Source organism: Lepus europaeus, chromosome 7 (assembly GCF_033115175.1).
Source record: "Lepus europaeus isolate LE1 chromosome 7, mLepTim1.pri, whole genome shotgun sequence".
Taxonomy (NCBI): Eukaryota; Metazoa; Chordata; class Mammalia; order Lagomorpha; family Leporidae; genus Lepus; species Lepus europaeus.
Window position 1 is genome coordinate 84,566,202 of NC_084833.1, and position 16,900 is coordinate 84,583,101.

General features: G+C 38.2%; 1 protein-coding gene across 2 annotated transcripts in view; it reads right to left on the minus strand.

Annotated features, from left to right (window-relative positions):
* The window catches only part of MTMR2 (myotubularin related protein 2), a 106,559-nt gene that overhangs the window by 5,124 nt on the left and 84,535 nt on the right, over positions 1-16,900 (minus strand). For both annotated transcript variants that reach the window (XM_062196900.1, XM_062196901.1), the window contains 7 exons: positions 15,517-15,618; positions 13,525-13,608; positions 7,874-8,023; positions 7,023-7,211; positions 6,108-6,293; positions 4,155-4,361; positions 1,124-1,216 (listed from right to left, as the gene is read on the minus strand). In XM_062196900.1, the coding sequence (XP_062052884.1) occupies positions 1,124-1,216; positions 4,155-4,361; positions 6,108-6,293; positions 7,023-7,211; positions 7,874-8,023; positions 13,525-13,608; positions 15,517-15,618 (1,011 nt within the window). The remainder of the gene's footprint in view (positions 1-1,123; positions 1,217-4,154; positions 4,362-6,107; positions 6,294-7,022; positions 7,212-7,873; positions 8,024-13,524; positions 13,609-15,516; positions 15,619-16,900) is intronic.

The following is a 16,900-nucleotide window of genomic DNA, read 5'->3' on the forward strand; positions in this document are numbered from 1 at the left end:
TACAGAAGACTAAGCCGCTTCTGGTGACACGCATCACCATATCCTGGTGCTTAAATTTGAACCCTCGCTCTCCTTGTCCAGCTCCCTGCTGATGCAATCCCTGGGAAGCAGTACAGGCTGGCCCAAATATTTGGGCCTCTGACACCCATGTGGGAAGTAAGGATGGAGTTCCAGGCTCCTGGCTTTAGCCTGGCCCAGTCTTGACTACTGCAGGCATTTGGAGAGTGAACCAGTGATTAAAAGTATTCTCACTCCCCCTTTGTCACTCTTGTCTTTCAATGAAATATTTTAAAGGAAAGAAAATTCTAAAGGAAAAGTTGAAGCCTACACCAAGAAACAGTAAATACTAAGTATGTAGTATTGCTCCTTCCTCCCAAAATTAAACTACACATTTTCAGTACATATATTTAAATACCATCCTCATCAGACTGGAGTTGTATCTACAACAATGCTTCATTTAACCCTGCAAGTTTCAAAATAATCCACCCTAACTGAAATGTTTATGGGAGGAAATAAACTATTATGTAATTGGTAAGTATCACCTGAGGATTACTATTCACCTTTTAGTGAAATAAATAGTATTTTATATTATTGAAGCTAAAGTACAATTCTAAACTCAAGCAGAACCAGCAATTGCCCTACTTCACAGTGACCCCTTGCCTCTTAGTGAAATGATTACCCGGTTACTCAAGTGTCTTTCAGTCTTCTGATATCCTTCCAAAAGAAGTTGTTAGAAGGTTTAAAAAGCATAATAATTCTCCCAATGCCTAAAAACAAAAAGAACTCCATCTAGTCCATACTTCCTATAATTTCCATCTAAACACATTTTTTTCCTTAAGTAAAATGGGATTTTATATAGCGTTTCCTAGCTTAATTCTTCACTTTGTTCACCTCATTCAAAACAAGGAGGAAATCTCTAGGGTTATTAGTGCCACATGCTGAAATGCTAATAAGTCATAACCTTTAACTTAATTCACAATCTTATTACAAAGTACAGCTTTACCACTTAGAACCTTTACAAGAAATTCCATTTTACATGAGCTATTGAATCAGTGACCAAAGCACCTAACTCTTGACCGAGCTGGAAGAATATACGTAAGAATAGATATCCCAGATTAGTTACCTGTCTTGTCATTTGCCAGACACAGTCGATAAACTGAAGAAAAACAGGAGATCTGTCTGCATCTGCATGGTTCTTATCTCCATGGCCAACTCGCTGAAGCAAACAGAGTGAAAACTGTGAGCTTTGTGAGGTCTTTCATTTTTAATGGAAATGTATTTTTTAATAAAAAGTAATTGCTGTTTTTAAATTTTTCAAAAAATCTTTTTAAAGAGCATAGCAAAGGAAATAATAAAAAGTACTCAATCCTACCAAGCAGAAATTGAACATTTTGATATACAAAGTGCCACTTGTGGGCATCCCACTTAGTAGCTTACCCCGCTATATCACCATGCCTATCCCTCCCCAGAAAGTCTTTAAAACAAGTTTTCAGTACCTTGTAGGCCTCCCATAATCCACATCTCTGCATGATTCTCCAACACCATCCCTCCCTCCTAGCCACACGCATCACACATTCCCCTCCAGACTCTGGCACACTCTACTTCTGCCTCTCTTATTCTTTCTAAATTCTACAATTGCAACTAACTTATTTGGAACACTATCAGAAGCCTAAGGCCCACAAAGGTACTGTTCCCATGTTTTTTTGATTTCTAATCTTAGAAGAAGCACTACTGAAAACCATTTAGGCATTTAAAATCTCAAAGTTTGATATAACAAAGCAAAGACAAAAGTGTAGTATGGGGCATCATAACCCAACTTCTCCATTTAAGGAACTGCCATTAGTTCTGACTATGACCTTGTAGCTCTAGAAATTATGAGCAAAGCAATCGGACTTACCCCAAATGATAGAGTTAGAAAAGTTTAGGGGATTCCAATTCAATCCCATCAAGGTGGCATGTACCAATGCCATCTCACTAGTCAAAGTGATAGGTTGCAGTTCATAATTGATCATAATGATAGGATTAAGTGTCAAAGAGATCACATAAACAAGACTAGTGACTACTAATACTGATAGAATTAAAAAGGAGAGAACCATCCAACATGGGAAGTGGGATACACAGCAGACTCATAGAATGGCAGATGTCCTAAACAGCACTCTGGCCTGAGAATCAGCCCTTAAGGCATTCGGATCTGGCTAAAAAGCCCATGAGAATATTTCAGGCATGGAAAGCCAAGACACTGGCAAAAAAAAAAAAAAAAAATGACCTAAATGAAAGATCTCTGCAAGTGAGATCCCAGTGGAAAGAACAGGTCATCAAAGAAGGAGGTACCTTTCTCTGAAGGGAGGAGAGAACTTCCACTTTGACTATGACCTTGTCTAAATATGGTAAGAGTCGGTGAACTCTAAAGGCTACCTACCATAGCTTCGGCAACTCATGACAAGAGCCTAGGGTGATTACTGATGTCATAAACAAGAGTGTCAATTTGATAAGCCAACAACAGGAGTCACTGTGCACTTACCCCTCATGTAGGATCTCTGTCCTTAATGTGCTGTACATTGTGATTTAATGCTATAACTAGTACTCCAACAGTATTTTTCACTTTGTGTTTCTGTGTGGGTGCAAACTGTTGAAATCTTTACTTAATATATACTAAACTGATCTTCTGTATATAAAAAGAATTGAAAATGAATCTTGATGTGAATGGAAGGGGAGAGGGAGCGGGGAAGGGGAGGGTTGCAGGTGGGAAGGAAGTTATGGGGGGGTGGGGAAGCCATTGTAATCCATAAGCTGTACTTTGGAAATTTATATGCATTAAATAAAAGTTTAAAAAAAAAAAGTGTCAATTGTTAAATCAACAACAGGAGTCACTGTGCACTTACTCCCCATGTAGGATCTCTGACCTTAATGTGTTGTATTATGAGAATTAATGGTATACCTAGTATTTCAAACAGTACTTTATACTTTGTGTTTCTATGTGGATGCAAACTGTTGAAATCTTTACTTAGTATATACTAAATTGATCTTCTGTATATAAAGATAATTGAAAATGAATCTTGATGTGGATGGGAGAGGGAGTGGGAGATGGGATGGTTGTGGGTGGGAGGGAGGTTATGGGGGGAAAAGCCACTGTAATCCAAAAGTTGTACTTTGGAAATTTATATTTATTAAATAAAAGTTTAATAAAGCAAAAAGAAAATTATGAGCAATGTCCAGTAAAGAGTTGTGATCCTGAAGAAATTAGGAAGGATACTCAGCCCAAAGAAATGCAGATACAGGTGACATGGGAAGACAGCTACTTTCAAACATTTGAAGGCCTATCTGAGTTGGATAAGGAGTCATATTTGTCATATATGTAAAGGGGAATGTAGGACAATAGGAAGCAAATTTTAGTTCACTTACAAAGAAGTCTCCAGCAGGTAAGTCTTTCTAGAATGAGACTGTTTAGCCTCAGAAAGGCATGTACTGCTTATTTCTGGAGGTGTTTAACTAAGTCATTTGATAGGAATACCACCAGAGATATTCAAGTAACAATAAATGCCTTCACTATGCTGATTATGGAATCTCAGTCACACTCTGAACCAAACAGAAGTCTCAAAAATTTGTCCTTTCCATAAAACTATCTGCAACACACTCCATACAAATAGTCATTATAGTTTTAGCACCTTAAAAAAAGCTGCATCTTATTCTCAATTCAGTTAAATTTCTATTTTTACTGCATTATTTCCATCCTAAACCTATGTTAGCAATGCTACTTTATACACCATGGTAAACAATATTAAGCCATCCTCTTTCTAAGTCTGTAAGAGAAGCTCAAGTGTCATCTTGTAATTCCATAACCAGTAATACTGATGTGGAACAGTCACTTGGAGGTGAACACACCCATTCATGGACATAGCTGAATAATGTGTAATGTTTTCTGATAGAGACCACAGAACAGACTGGGCCACTAGCCAGCAACTAGCCCTGGTTCCAGTCACTTTATGATCTCCAAATGGCGTCCAGAACAAAAAAAAAAAATTTCCTGAGAAGTTTACCCTTCAGGACAAGTAATTAATTTTAGATGAACCTCTTAGGGATAAAAGACATCATTTACACATGCCAAACATTGAGATGCATATGATATACATCAAGACTCAAGATTCTTTACTTACTAGTTGAAATCGATGTCCAAAGCTTAGCCATTCTTTCTCCACAAGGACTTCAAATCCTCGTACGGTTCGATAGTAACCATCCAACATGAGCATGGCTAGGGAAGTTAGCTGAGCTGTACGGTCCCAACCATCACTGCAATGTACTACAACAGAAGTCTTCCCTGACTCCACCTTGTCAGCAATCCTTAGGGCCCCTGCAAGAATAAGCTGGAAAAGGTGTTTTATTAAAATGAGTTTTTAAAATAAATACTTGGTTTCTTCAAAATCTACTAGTATCTTTTTCTTACGGAAGACTGCTTCAGTAAGATGGGGAGAACATCATCTTTCTCTTTCCAAAAAGAATTTTTATAAGGTATGGTCTTGTGTCTTCTATTTCTTTCCTTAATGTTTTGTAATTTTCATTATAGAGAACTTTCATATCCTTGGTTAAATTTATTCCAAGGTATTTACATTTTTTGTAGCTACTGGGAATTTACCCAAAGGAAATGAAATCAGAATATGAAAGATTATCTGTACCCCCATGTTTATGGCAACTCAACACATAATAGCTAAGATACACATTCAACTCAGATATCCATCAACTGATGACTGGATACATATACATGATGGACTATTACTCAACCATAACAAATAAGCCAATCCCAAAAAGACAAATGTCATGTTTTCTTTGAAATGTAGCTACTATATGGAGTACTAAAATGATGTAATGTATATGACTGAAACTGTCATCTTGAGATTTATTCTTTAGGGCCCTACACTCTGGTGGAACAATGGTCTTTCCTCTCTCTACATGTTGAATTCTTTATTTAATGAAGGATTAACCTGTGACTCTAAAGTAAGTTGAACCTATATTGTAAAAATTAAAAGGAAAAAAAAAAAGGAAGGAGGGAGGGTTAAGGAGAGGGTAGGAGGAACCACTATAAGCTTAACACTATATATATGAAATAAATACATGAAATCAATTCTCTTTAATCTTAAAAATTTACAAAACTAGAAAATCTCATAAATGTATACTATTTGCATAATGAAATACCTAAATGAAAGGTACTGTGTGTGCTAACAAAGCACTGTAAGATTTTTCTTAGAAAAATCTAAGAATCATCAAATATTCCACCATCTATCTAAATAAAAATAACAAATCTTTATTATTCAGAACAATTCTTACTTCACAAAATTAAAAAAAGATTGTAAAAATAATTTATAGTTATAATTCTCATTAGTTCAGTTTAGCCATCTCTTCAATTTTGTCTGAATTTTAGAGATTTTTACCATGAGTACTCATGTAAATCTGCTCATTCTTAACATGAAAAAATACTACTTTCCATTATTTTACAATATTAACATATACATGGTTATATATAATATGCCACAAATTGTATTTTGTTAAGGTTTTAGAACACATGTGAATATATCTTATCTTTTGTGTTTGTGTGTGTGTGTATATAATTTCCCTGACCAGAGTAGTTTAAAATCCACAAATCATGCTACATGTATTTATTAGGTACCTAACAGAGATACTGGTGCCCTACCTCTTGAGGGGACAAAAAAAAATTTATCCAGTCCTGGTCTTCATGAGTTCGCAATACATGTTGAGTGACATACAAAAAATAAATAAATGAAGAACAGGATAGTACCTGATTAAATGGAAAGAAAAGGTAAAATGAGAAGTTCAGAAAAAAAGGAAATGGTTGAAAGCTGAGAAGACTCAATCGAAAAAATACGAACTGGGGAATGTGAAGGATGGGCACAGGATGGGAAAGAGAGGGAAAAGAAAGAAGTACAGCAGATCCAAATAACAATATAAAGAAACTAATTCAAATATCAAAATTTAGGTGTGGTTTGGATTATCAAAATATTTATCAACTTTTCACTATTTAGAAAGATATATTCATATTGACTTCAATTCTAAGAAAAGAGTCACTATAGACAGGGGCTAGAGAACCAAATACCCACCTTAATATGTTCTAGCCAGTGAGTGGATTCTAAGTTAGACAACCAGTGAGTTTCCTCAATGTTTGGGTACACAATCTCCTTAAGTTTTCGTAATGACTCTCTCATCACGTGAATATTGTGGATATCCAGAAAAACTAGTTCTGCACTTTGATAGGCGTCTTCACTTTCATAACCTCCACCCTTGGCCTGAAGAGAGTCCAATGTCATTGAAAATCATAAATGAACACATCCACTGTATGTGGACATTCATGAAAAAGTGCCATAAAAAACATAATAGCATGAAAAATGACATACATTACTGGTGAATAGGGAAACCTGGAACATGTGGATGGCAGGGCAATTTACTGCAACACTCTATCATATGCTCTTTATAAACAGGAATATACTCAACTCCAACCTTTTACAGCCATTATAAAAGCTAAATGAAGGCATTTAAGTATGTTAAAATACTAATTTTCCTTGCCCATGTTTTGAATCCTAGCCAATGATTTCTAAGACTTCCCCTCCAACTCACTAAAAGCAACACACTCTGCCAGGTGTAGGGACCACGATGTCTGGTTCACCCATGTTTCTTCAACTCACAGCCTATTCATCTTTTTTTTTTTTGGATAGAGTGGACAGTGAGAGAGAGAGAGAGAGAGAAAGGTCTTCCTTTTGCCGTTGGTTCACCCTCCAATGGCCACCACAGCCGGCGGGCTGCTGCCAGCGCACTGCGCTGATCCGAAGGCAGGAGCCAGGTGCTTCTCCTGGTCTCCCATGGGGTGCAGGGTCCAAGGACTTGGGCCATCCTCCACTGCACTCCTGGGCCACAGCAAAGAGCTGGCCTGGAAGAGGGGCAACCGGGACAGAATCCGGTGCCCCGACCAGGACTAGAACCCAGTGTGCCGGTGAGTAATTACTGGAAGACAACCTCACCTTATTGGCAACAGCATTAACACTTGGCCGGGCATCAAATATAAAGATTTTGTGAGACTGAGCATTGGAATCCATGATGGCTTGAAGGTATTTTTCATCTTCTTTGCTTCTCTTCCCACTCACCCCTACCATGGGCTGACTACATCGAGTGATCGTGGCTTGACTTTCCGGATGAATCCATGATAAAACCTTCATGAAGGAAAAATGATAAAATACCCAAAACAGGACTACAGAAAGCTCTTCTTCCTAACTAGATTCAAAGCCTGGCCAGGAAAGAAAATCTGAGGTTGCTAGAAAAAAAAAATCAGCTTTCTTTAAAGCCAACTTTGGCATACAGAATACGTGGCATAATTCTTTAGTCTAACAATAAATTATGAAAGCCACTGATTATTGGGAAGTGTGGTCTCTAGAAAAACTACAAGCATAAGTATACCCTACTTTTAAAGTTTTATTACTGTATCACTACAACCACCCAACTCCAAATGCATCAGAATCTGCGAATTTTGTACTTCAAATATTTGAGTTGATCTTTTAGGATCTAGCTATTGATCAATAATTTGTATTTACCACCATGCCTAAAACTACGTATAACTATATAAGATATAGTGAATAAAGCAGAGGGAAAACTTTATTTTCCAGTTAAGAACCATGCAATTCTGTTTTTATTTTTTAAATGTATAAAGATTTTTAACCAGTTTTAATTTTACTAAATAACTCAATTGCCAATATCTGTAAAAGACCTGCTGCTGAAGCTATTTTTATGCTGCATCCATTCTCCCATTCACTAACCTCAGCATTGAATGGAGTGAAAAAAACATTCTGCCAACATCTCATCAATGCTTTATACTTACTGGGATCCGGCCCCTTGACCTGAAAGATGCCACTCTCTTTAATTCTTCATCAGGAATATTTGCTGGCACAACCAAGAGAGCAGGGTACGTATCACAAAGTTCATATCGTTCATTTACTTTTGTTACTCTCCAGCTTTCATTTGGAATTCCCTACATGTGAAATAAAACACAATACTCATTATTAGCTACCTAAAATACTAAAAGGCCAACCTGTTCAGTCTCTTATGTCCACTATCCATCTCTTGAAGTGTTGGAATAGATACTATCTACCAACACTGACTAGGCTTTTGGATTAAATATTCTAATTCAGGATCTGTGTTCACTTTTGTACCAAATATTATGTTAATTTGTTAAATATTAGTAGAGTGAAAGTCTGGGCTAAGCATATCCAGAGAGAAAGAAGCAAAGAGTAAGACTACAAATGTCTCCTAATTTAAGAGAAAACACAGTTTCACTCAATTTGATTGGAAAACTGACAATCCTGCCATTCACCTAAACAAAGACATTTCAGAAGACAAGCACCAAGTGTCCACAAGAATGCTATACATGTAGTTATCATTTACATCAATAAAATGAAGTTTTCAATCCTGTATTATAGTGCTAATAGAATGTTACTTATCTAAAACATTAGAAAAGCACCCATGTGGGTGGCAGGAGCCCAAGCATTTGGATCATCCTCCACTACTTTTCCCAGGCTATTAGCAGGGAGCTGGATCACAAGTGGAGCAGCCAGGACAGGAACCGGTGCCCATACTGGAGCAGCTTTACCTGCTGTACCACACCAGCCACAACAACCTTACTTCTAATATGGGAAGTTTTAGTGGCAAGACAGAAGATCAAGCTAGCCAAAACACTGCTTTTAACGCATTATGGCCCATTGTCCTATAAATGGGATATCTATAAGAATTCAGATTGAGCAATAAATATACCACTTATGATAATTTTGAAATAAATAGTATGTTACTGAAATATTTGCAGTATTGAAAACTTGGGACTTAAAGGTTAAGCCAAAGTCTAACTCTCTTTAGTTCTAGACTAAGAGAGGTGAGGAAGCTGTAGAAAAAAAGTCTGAAGCTAGCAGAGGCTGGTTCATGATATTTAAGGAACAAAGGCATCTCCATAACACAAAAGTGCAAGGTGAAGCAGCAAGTGCTAATGTAGAGGTTGCAGTAAGTTATCTGGAAGACCTAGCTAAGATAATTTATGAAGATGGCAACACTAAAACACAGATTTTCAAGGGAAACAAAGTAACTTCATATTGCAAGATGACTGTCACCAAGTGATTGGCTAGCAAGGGAGAAAGGACAGGCTGGCTCCCTCGGCAGGGGCTAATACACTTGCTGACTTCAAGGCGATAATGCTCAGTTATCATTCCAAAAATCCTAGGGCCCTTAGGAATCACACTGATTCAATTCTTGTGCTCTTATAAAACAACAAAAAGCTTGGAAGAGAGCAAATGTGTTTACAACATGGTTTACTACATATTTTGAGCTCATTGTTGACAGCTACTGCTCTGAAGAACAACAACAACAACAAAAATATTCCTTTCAAAATATGACTGCTCATTTACAATGCAGTGTACCTGGTCACCTAAGAGCTCTGATGGAGATGTACAATGAAATTAATGTTGTTCTCATGCCTGCTAAAAACATCCACTGTGCTGCAGTCTGTGTACTGAGGTGTTTGGTTTTTGTTTTGTTTTTTTTTTTTTTTTTTAGATTGCTTTATTTATTTTAAAGAGTTCAGGAGAGGGAGAGGGAGAGAAACAGTGAGAAAGAGAGAGAGAGAGAGAGAGAGAGAGAGAGAGAGAGAGAGAGAAACAGGTCTTCCATCTGCTGGTTCACTCTCCAGATGGCCACAAAAGCCAGAGCTGGGCCAGGCCAAAGCCAGAAGCCTGAAACTCCATCAGGACCCCCTACCTGGGTGCAGGAGCCCAAGCACTTGGGCCATCTTCCACACCTTTACCACACACATTAATTGGCAAGAGAGCTGAAAAGGAAATGGAGCAGGCAGGACTTGAACCAGCACTCTTGGGATCCCAGTATCACAGATAGTGGCTTAACCTGATGCACCAAAATGCCAGCCCATAAAGGAGTTTTTTTGACCTTCAAGTCTTTTTATATATGAATTAACTTCCTACGGCTCAAGCTGCCACAAATAATGATTGCTCTGATGGATCTAGGCAAAGAAAATTGAAAACCTCAAGGAAAGGATCTGTCATGTAGAGATGCCATTAAGAAATTCATAATTCATAGAAGATAAAAACATCAATATTAACAGGAGTTTGGGAGAAGTGGACTCCAGCCCTCATGGATGACTTGAAGGGCTCAAGATCAGGTGCGGAAGCAACTGAAGAAGAGGTAGAAACAGGTAGAAACAGCAGGGGAGTCTCATGATGTGAATGAATTGCTGCAATTTCACAATAAAACTAGAACAGATGAGGAACTGTTTTTTACTAATGAGCAAAGAAATGGTTTCTTGGGATGGAATCTATTCCTGATGAAGATGCTGTAAACAATGTTGAAATGAAGGCTTTAAAATATTACATGAAGTTAGTTGATACAGCAGCAGCAGGGGTTAGGAGGACTGACTTCAATTTTGAAAGAAGTTTTATGTGGGTAAAATGCATGCTGCAGAGAAATCTTTCACAAAAGAAATAGTCACTTGATATGGCCAACATAATTGTTGCCTTATTTTAAGAATTTGCTGGGGCCAGCATTGTAGCGTAGCAGGTAAATCTACACCATGATTTACTGGCATCCAATATGGGTGCCAGTTCAAGTCCTGGATGCTCTACTTCTGTTCCAGCTCCCTGTTAATGTATCTTAGAAAGTAGTGGAGGACAGCCCAAGTACTTGGGCCCTTGCATCCATGTAGGAGACCAGGAAGCAGCTCCTGGATCCTGGCTTCAGAACAGCCCAGCTCTAGCTATTGAGGCCATTTGGGTAGCGAACTAACAGATGGAAAACATCTCTCTCTCTCCCTCTACCACGACCTCCCCCAGAAATGCTGCTCTTTCAAATAAATAAATAAATCTATAAAAGACAAGAAATTGCTAGAGCCACCCAACCTTCAACAACTGCTACCCTAATCAGTCAGCAGGCATCAACATTGAGGCAAAGCTCACCAGCAAAAGGTTATGACTTGATGAAGTCTCTGGTGACTTAGCAATAAACTATTTTTCAATTATGGTGTTTATATGTTTTTAAACTTAATGCAACTGTACACCTTATAGACTATAGTATATAGAACTTTTACATACACTGAGAGACAAAAAATGTGACTCAGGGTTCTGGAGCAGAATCTGTAATATCTAAGGTATGCCTGTATAATTCCTGTACATGTACACTCTCCTTGAGTTTACCAGAGAATCCAAGAAACACAAATCTAGACTTCATTATTCTTACCCTAAAAATCCCAACATTTTGGGATCTAACCTTAATTATCAGATACTGTAACCCAGAGGAACCTAGCCTTTTGTTTCTATCCTCCTTGCTTATTTAGACCCCCCAAAATCAATGGATTATCAACATTACTATCAATAAGACACATTCCAAACTATCCCCACAGGACAGAAACACATGAAATATAAGCATGATTTCTGGAGGTTACCCTTAGTCTTACAGTGCCCTTCTTAGTTACAACTGCAGAGAATTTTTAAATGGTATTCTCGCAGTTATCTGATTAATATGAATATACCTATTTTTCAGTAAATCCTGAAATCTTTATTATAAGCTACTATAGACAATTTTGTCTGTAAGAAATTATAGACCATCAGCAGCAGAAACAACTACTGTTTAAAACAAGTTTGATATCAGAAAAAAATCTACAGTGGAACGAGGTAAAGCATGGGTCTAGGGCCAGATTTCCTAGATCCCACATTTAGTAGTTACATACAATTCAGTGCTCCTAGGACTCAGGTCACTGCACATGTTGTACAGACATTACTAGAACCTGCCTCACAGTACTTTTTTTTTTTTTTTTTTTGACAGGTAGTTATAGACAATGAGAGAGAAAGACAGAGAGAAAGGTCTTCCTTCCGTTAGTTCACTTCCCAAATGGCTGCTACACCCGGCGCTGCGCCGATCCGAAGCCAGGAGCCAGGTGCTTCCTCCTGGTCTCCCACGCGGGCACAGGGGCCCAAGCACCTGGGCCATCCTCCACTGCCTTCCTGGGCCACAGCAGAGAGCTGGACTGGAAAGGAGCAACTGGGACTAGAACCCAGCGCCCATATGGGATGCTGGCGCCGCAGGAGGAGGATTAACCAAGTGAGCCATGGCGTCGGCCCCCTCACAGTATTATCATCAAGACCAAATACTTGGGGCCAACACTGTGGCACACTGGGCAAAGCTGCTGCCTGCAGTGCTGGCATCCTTTACGGGAGCCAGTTCAAGTACCAGCTGCTTCACTTTCCAATCTTGCTCTCTGCTATGGCCTGGGAAAGCAATGGAAGACGGCCCAAGTCCTTGGGCCCCTGTACCCGCGTGGGAGACCCAGAAGCTGCTCCTGGCTTCAGATCAGCCCAGCTCCAGCTATTGTGGCCATTTGAGGAGTGAACCAGCGATGGAAGACCTCTCCCCCCACCCTTTCCTCCCTCTCTCTCTCTTACTCTCCCTCCCTCCCTCCCTCCTCTCTCTCTCCCTCTGCCTCTCTGTAACTCTTTCATATAAATAAATCTTTTTAAAAAAGACCAAATACTTTTAAAATGAGCAAGAAAAAGCTTGACATATATTTGTATTTTATGTGGTTTAGTAAATAAAGCCAATATATTGACAAGACTTGTTAGTTGATGAATATTTACAGGCATATACTATGAGAACACTCTCGTAAGCATCATTCATGCATTCACTAATTACAAGATATTTATTGTCTTCTATGTGCCAGGCACTGGGCTACAGCCCAAAGATAAAGCAATAAGAACACAGATAATAGTTCCTACCCTCATGGAACATGAAAAATGTCAAAGAAATAGGAGAGAGATCTCTCCCAAAGCAAGTAATACTGAGGAAGAATTAGAAAGCAAATGTCTCAGAAGAAAAAATAAAAGGGTAACAAACGTTAGTAAGTATTTGTTAAATAAACTGAATCAAGGTAGGCTAGAAAACACTTGATAAAGGTACCAATAGGAGTTTTGTTCTATATATAAAGTGAATAATTCATACAAAACGTAGACGGATTATTCCTAATACAGTTACGGATCAAAGTAAACCCATGCTATCCTTACAACGCTATAACATGATGTGTGTCCTCTGTGAAGATGATAATCTTTCATAATTTTATGTGGAGCTAAGTTATGGGCAATAGAAGTACTAAGAATTTTTTTTCAAAATTAAATTATAAAATAAAGAAAACTGAGTGCATAATGCTGAATGGCATATACGAATATGAAAATGTAAGCATCTTATTTTTAGCTATAAAATTATTAAACATTTTAAAATAAAGTAATATAAACTTTTAATTAAGATTCACAAAAGATCATCTGCATATTCTGGAAAGAAAACAAAAGGAAAGGTAGCCAAACACTCAGAATTACATTTCAGTTAAAACACAAAAACAAATCCTAAAAAGTTCATATGTACCCATAAGTTTTGTTTGTAGTGAAAAGAACATAGAAAACTGAAACTGGAAGGAAAAAAAAAAAAGGAACATACCTGCCTTCTATATTCTAAAAGTGGGTCATACAGTTTCCATCCATTTTCAGGGAACATTTCTTTGTATTCAAAAGCAAAAAGAGGCTACAAGAAAGTAAGCAGAGTTATTAGGTAAGAAAGACATTTAAGAAGTTAATAAGTCAGAAATATACCCTTATCATACCCAAAGCACTTTTCTTTTTCTTAAGAATGATTCACTGACTGACTGACTGATTGATTTGAAAGACAGAATGAGGAGGGAGGGGTCAGGGAGGGAGATCGACCTTCCATTCGCTGGTTCACTCTCCAAAGGCCACAATAACCAGATCTGGGTCAAGTAGAATCCAGGATCTCCATCCTGCTCTCCAACATGGGTGGCAGGGATCTCAATACCTGGACACTTCTTCCTTCTCAGTCACATTACTAGAAAGCTGGATTGAAAGCATAGTAGCTGGGACTTAAACTAGAACTCCAACACCAGTCCCCTCAAAGATTTTATTTACTTATCTGCAAGAATATTTTGTATTGGCATCCTTTTTTATACTGTTTCATTTTTGTTTTATAATTTTGAATTTTTATTAAATATATTATTAAAAATATAGAAATGCACAGGGACCCACCAAACAAACTGATCAAATGTTAACTTACCAGCAGCTTTGGTAGCTTATGTAGGCTTAATTCTACATATTAAAAAAAAAACACATTTTAAAAATTGCATCTTAATTAACTAGTCTGACATCACAGGCAGCAGCAGTTAAGCAGCTATGAAGTTTTTGCTACCTTTCTAAAAAATTTGAATAAGATTTTTATTTTTGACATGTAATTTGTGCACCAAAAATAATTTATTGTGGCATAATGGGTAATGCCACTGCCTGCAATGCCAGCATCCCATATGGTTGCCGGTTTGAGTCCCTGCTGCTCTACTTCCAATCCAGCTCCCTACTCATGTGCCCGAGAAAGAAGTGGAAGGTGGCTCAAGTCCTTGGGCGCCTGTACCCACTTGGGAGACCTGGAAGAAGCTCCTGGTTCATAGCTTCAGACAGGTCCAGCTCTGGCTGTTGTAGCCATTTGGAGAGTGAACCAGCAGATGGGCAATTTCTCTGTCTCTCTCCCTCTCTCTCTAATTGTGTCTTTCAAATAAATAAATCAATCTTTTTTTTTTTTTTTTTTTACCAATTTATAAACATTGAGGCAGAAACAATAATAAGGAAAAAAATGGGTCATGGGCATTTGCCTAGAGGGTTAAGACAGCTGCATCCCACATCAGAGTGCCTGGGTCAGATTCCTGGTTCTGGCTCCTGAATCCACCTTACTGCTAATGCAGACCCTGGCAGACAGCAGTAATGGTTCCAGTACAGTTGGGTCTCTGTCTCACATGTGGAAGACCAGGACTGCATTCCCAGCTCCAGGCTCTGGTCCAAACCAATCCCACAGGCGTGTGTGCCTGTAGGTGTGTGTATCTCTGCTTCCAAAATAGGCAGAGATAAAAAAATGAAACTATAGTCAAAAGACCCATGTTAATTCTAAATTTTACCCTGTACCAGTTGGGTCCTTGACTAATTGCTTACCTGGTCCTAGTTTCATCTCTAAAATAAGGATAATTAATATTAACCACAATAGGGATACTGTGGAAGTGAAATAACAAATGAGGGATCCTAACTGTAGCAGGCACCTAGTAGGAATCTCCCTCCAAAACTGCAGCCTTAACTGTCAGCTCTCAATTTAAAAAGGGATTTCAAATCCTGTTGAAGACTTCATCTAGCTTTTTCATCATAGAAACAACCTGGATAGGAAGATCAGGTAGTTATAGAATGATAGCCCTGGAATGGACCTTAGAGATCAGCTAGTCCAGCATCCTCACTTCATACCTAAAGAAACTGGCCCAAGAAATTAGATAAAAACGTAAGCTATACAAGGATACACATAAATGTACAGACTCTGATAGACAAGTTTCTTTACACTACACCAATAATTATTCTTCAGATTTTTTTTCACAGAGAAGAAATAGTTTACCAGGTTATTAGAGACAGGAAATGCATATTTCATTAGATTCTCAAATATTGATCTTCTTGTTCGCCCCTCAGGTTTATGAGCAAATCGTAAATTTCTAATATCCTAGAAAAGATTTAAGATCCAAGTTAATCATCGTTTGCTGACATTTTTATCAAATGAATAAAAAAGGATACTTGAAACTATCTTGTAAAATGTTAGAATTTGTAAATGTGGGATAACAAAAAAAAAAAAAAAGAAAAATCAAAAACAGCTCCTGGAGGCAGGGAAATTATAATAATTTATTGGGAGAAAAAAGGAACACAAAGCATTCTGATGCAAGGCAGAATTCAGATAGTAGAAAATGTACAAATGCTTATAATCTCATCAGGCAAATGCAGGAGGCAGCAACTGCAGTAGGCCTCAGAGATTAGAGATAAACATGCTGTGTAAGCCCACTTTTGTCATGAACTTCCCTATAAAAATTCGATCCGTTGTTGTTATACTTCAATCATGTCTGGTGTTATTGTCCTACTTACTATTCTTTCCACTGGACAGTCTCTTCCTAATCCCCCACTGCTAGATGAGTAAACCAATTTGCTTAAAGGTCTTCCTCCATGCCATATCCCACTTCTTCTACCATCTGGTAAAAAAAAAACTCTGAATGGTCTTCAGCAACATCATCTAGGCCCCACAGTCAGGTCTAACGAGCTCCCTTTCATTATTGGTCCTCAAGCAGTGTTCTATTAATGTGAATATTCATGTTTTGGTTCAATGGTATATTAGCAGCACTTAGAAAACAATGGGGAATAAGAATAATTGCCACAGTGAGGTTTCACCTCACCCCCATTAAAATGGCTTTCATAGAAAAATCAACAAGCAACAAATACTGGTGAGGATGTAGGGGAAAAGATAACCTAATCCACTGTTGGTGGGAATGTAAACTGGTGTACTCACTGTGGAAGACAGTATGGCGATAGCTCAGAAATCTGAATACTGACCTACCACATATGACCTAGCCATTCCACTCCTGGGGATTTACCCAAGGAAAATGAAATCAGCATATGAAAGTTATCTGTACCCCTATGTTTATTGCAGCTTAATTCACAATAGCTAAGATATGGAATTAACCCAAATGTCCATCAACTGAAGACTGGATAAAGAAATTGTGGGGTATGTACACCATGGATTACTACACAGAAGAAAAAAAAAAGGAAGGGGGGGGAGGGAGAGAAGGAAGGAAAAAAAGGAAGGAGGGAAGAAAGAAAGAAAGAGAGAGAGAGAAAGAGAGAGAAAAAGAAAGAGAGAGAGAGAGGAAGAGAGGAAGGAAGAAAGAGAGGAAGGAAGGAAGGAAGGAGAAGAGAGGAGAGGGAGAGAGAGAGGGGAGGGGAGGGGGAGGGGGAGAGGG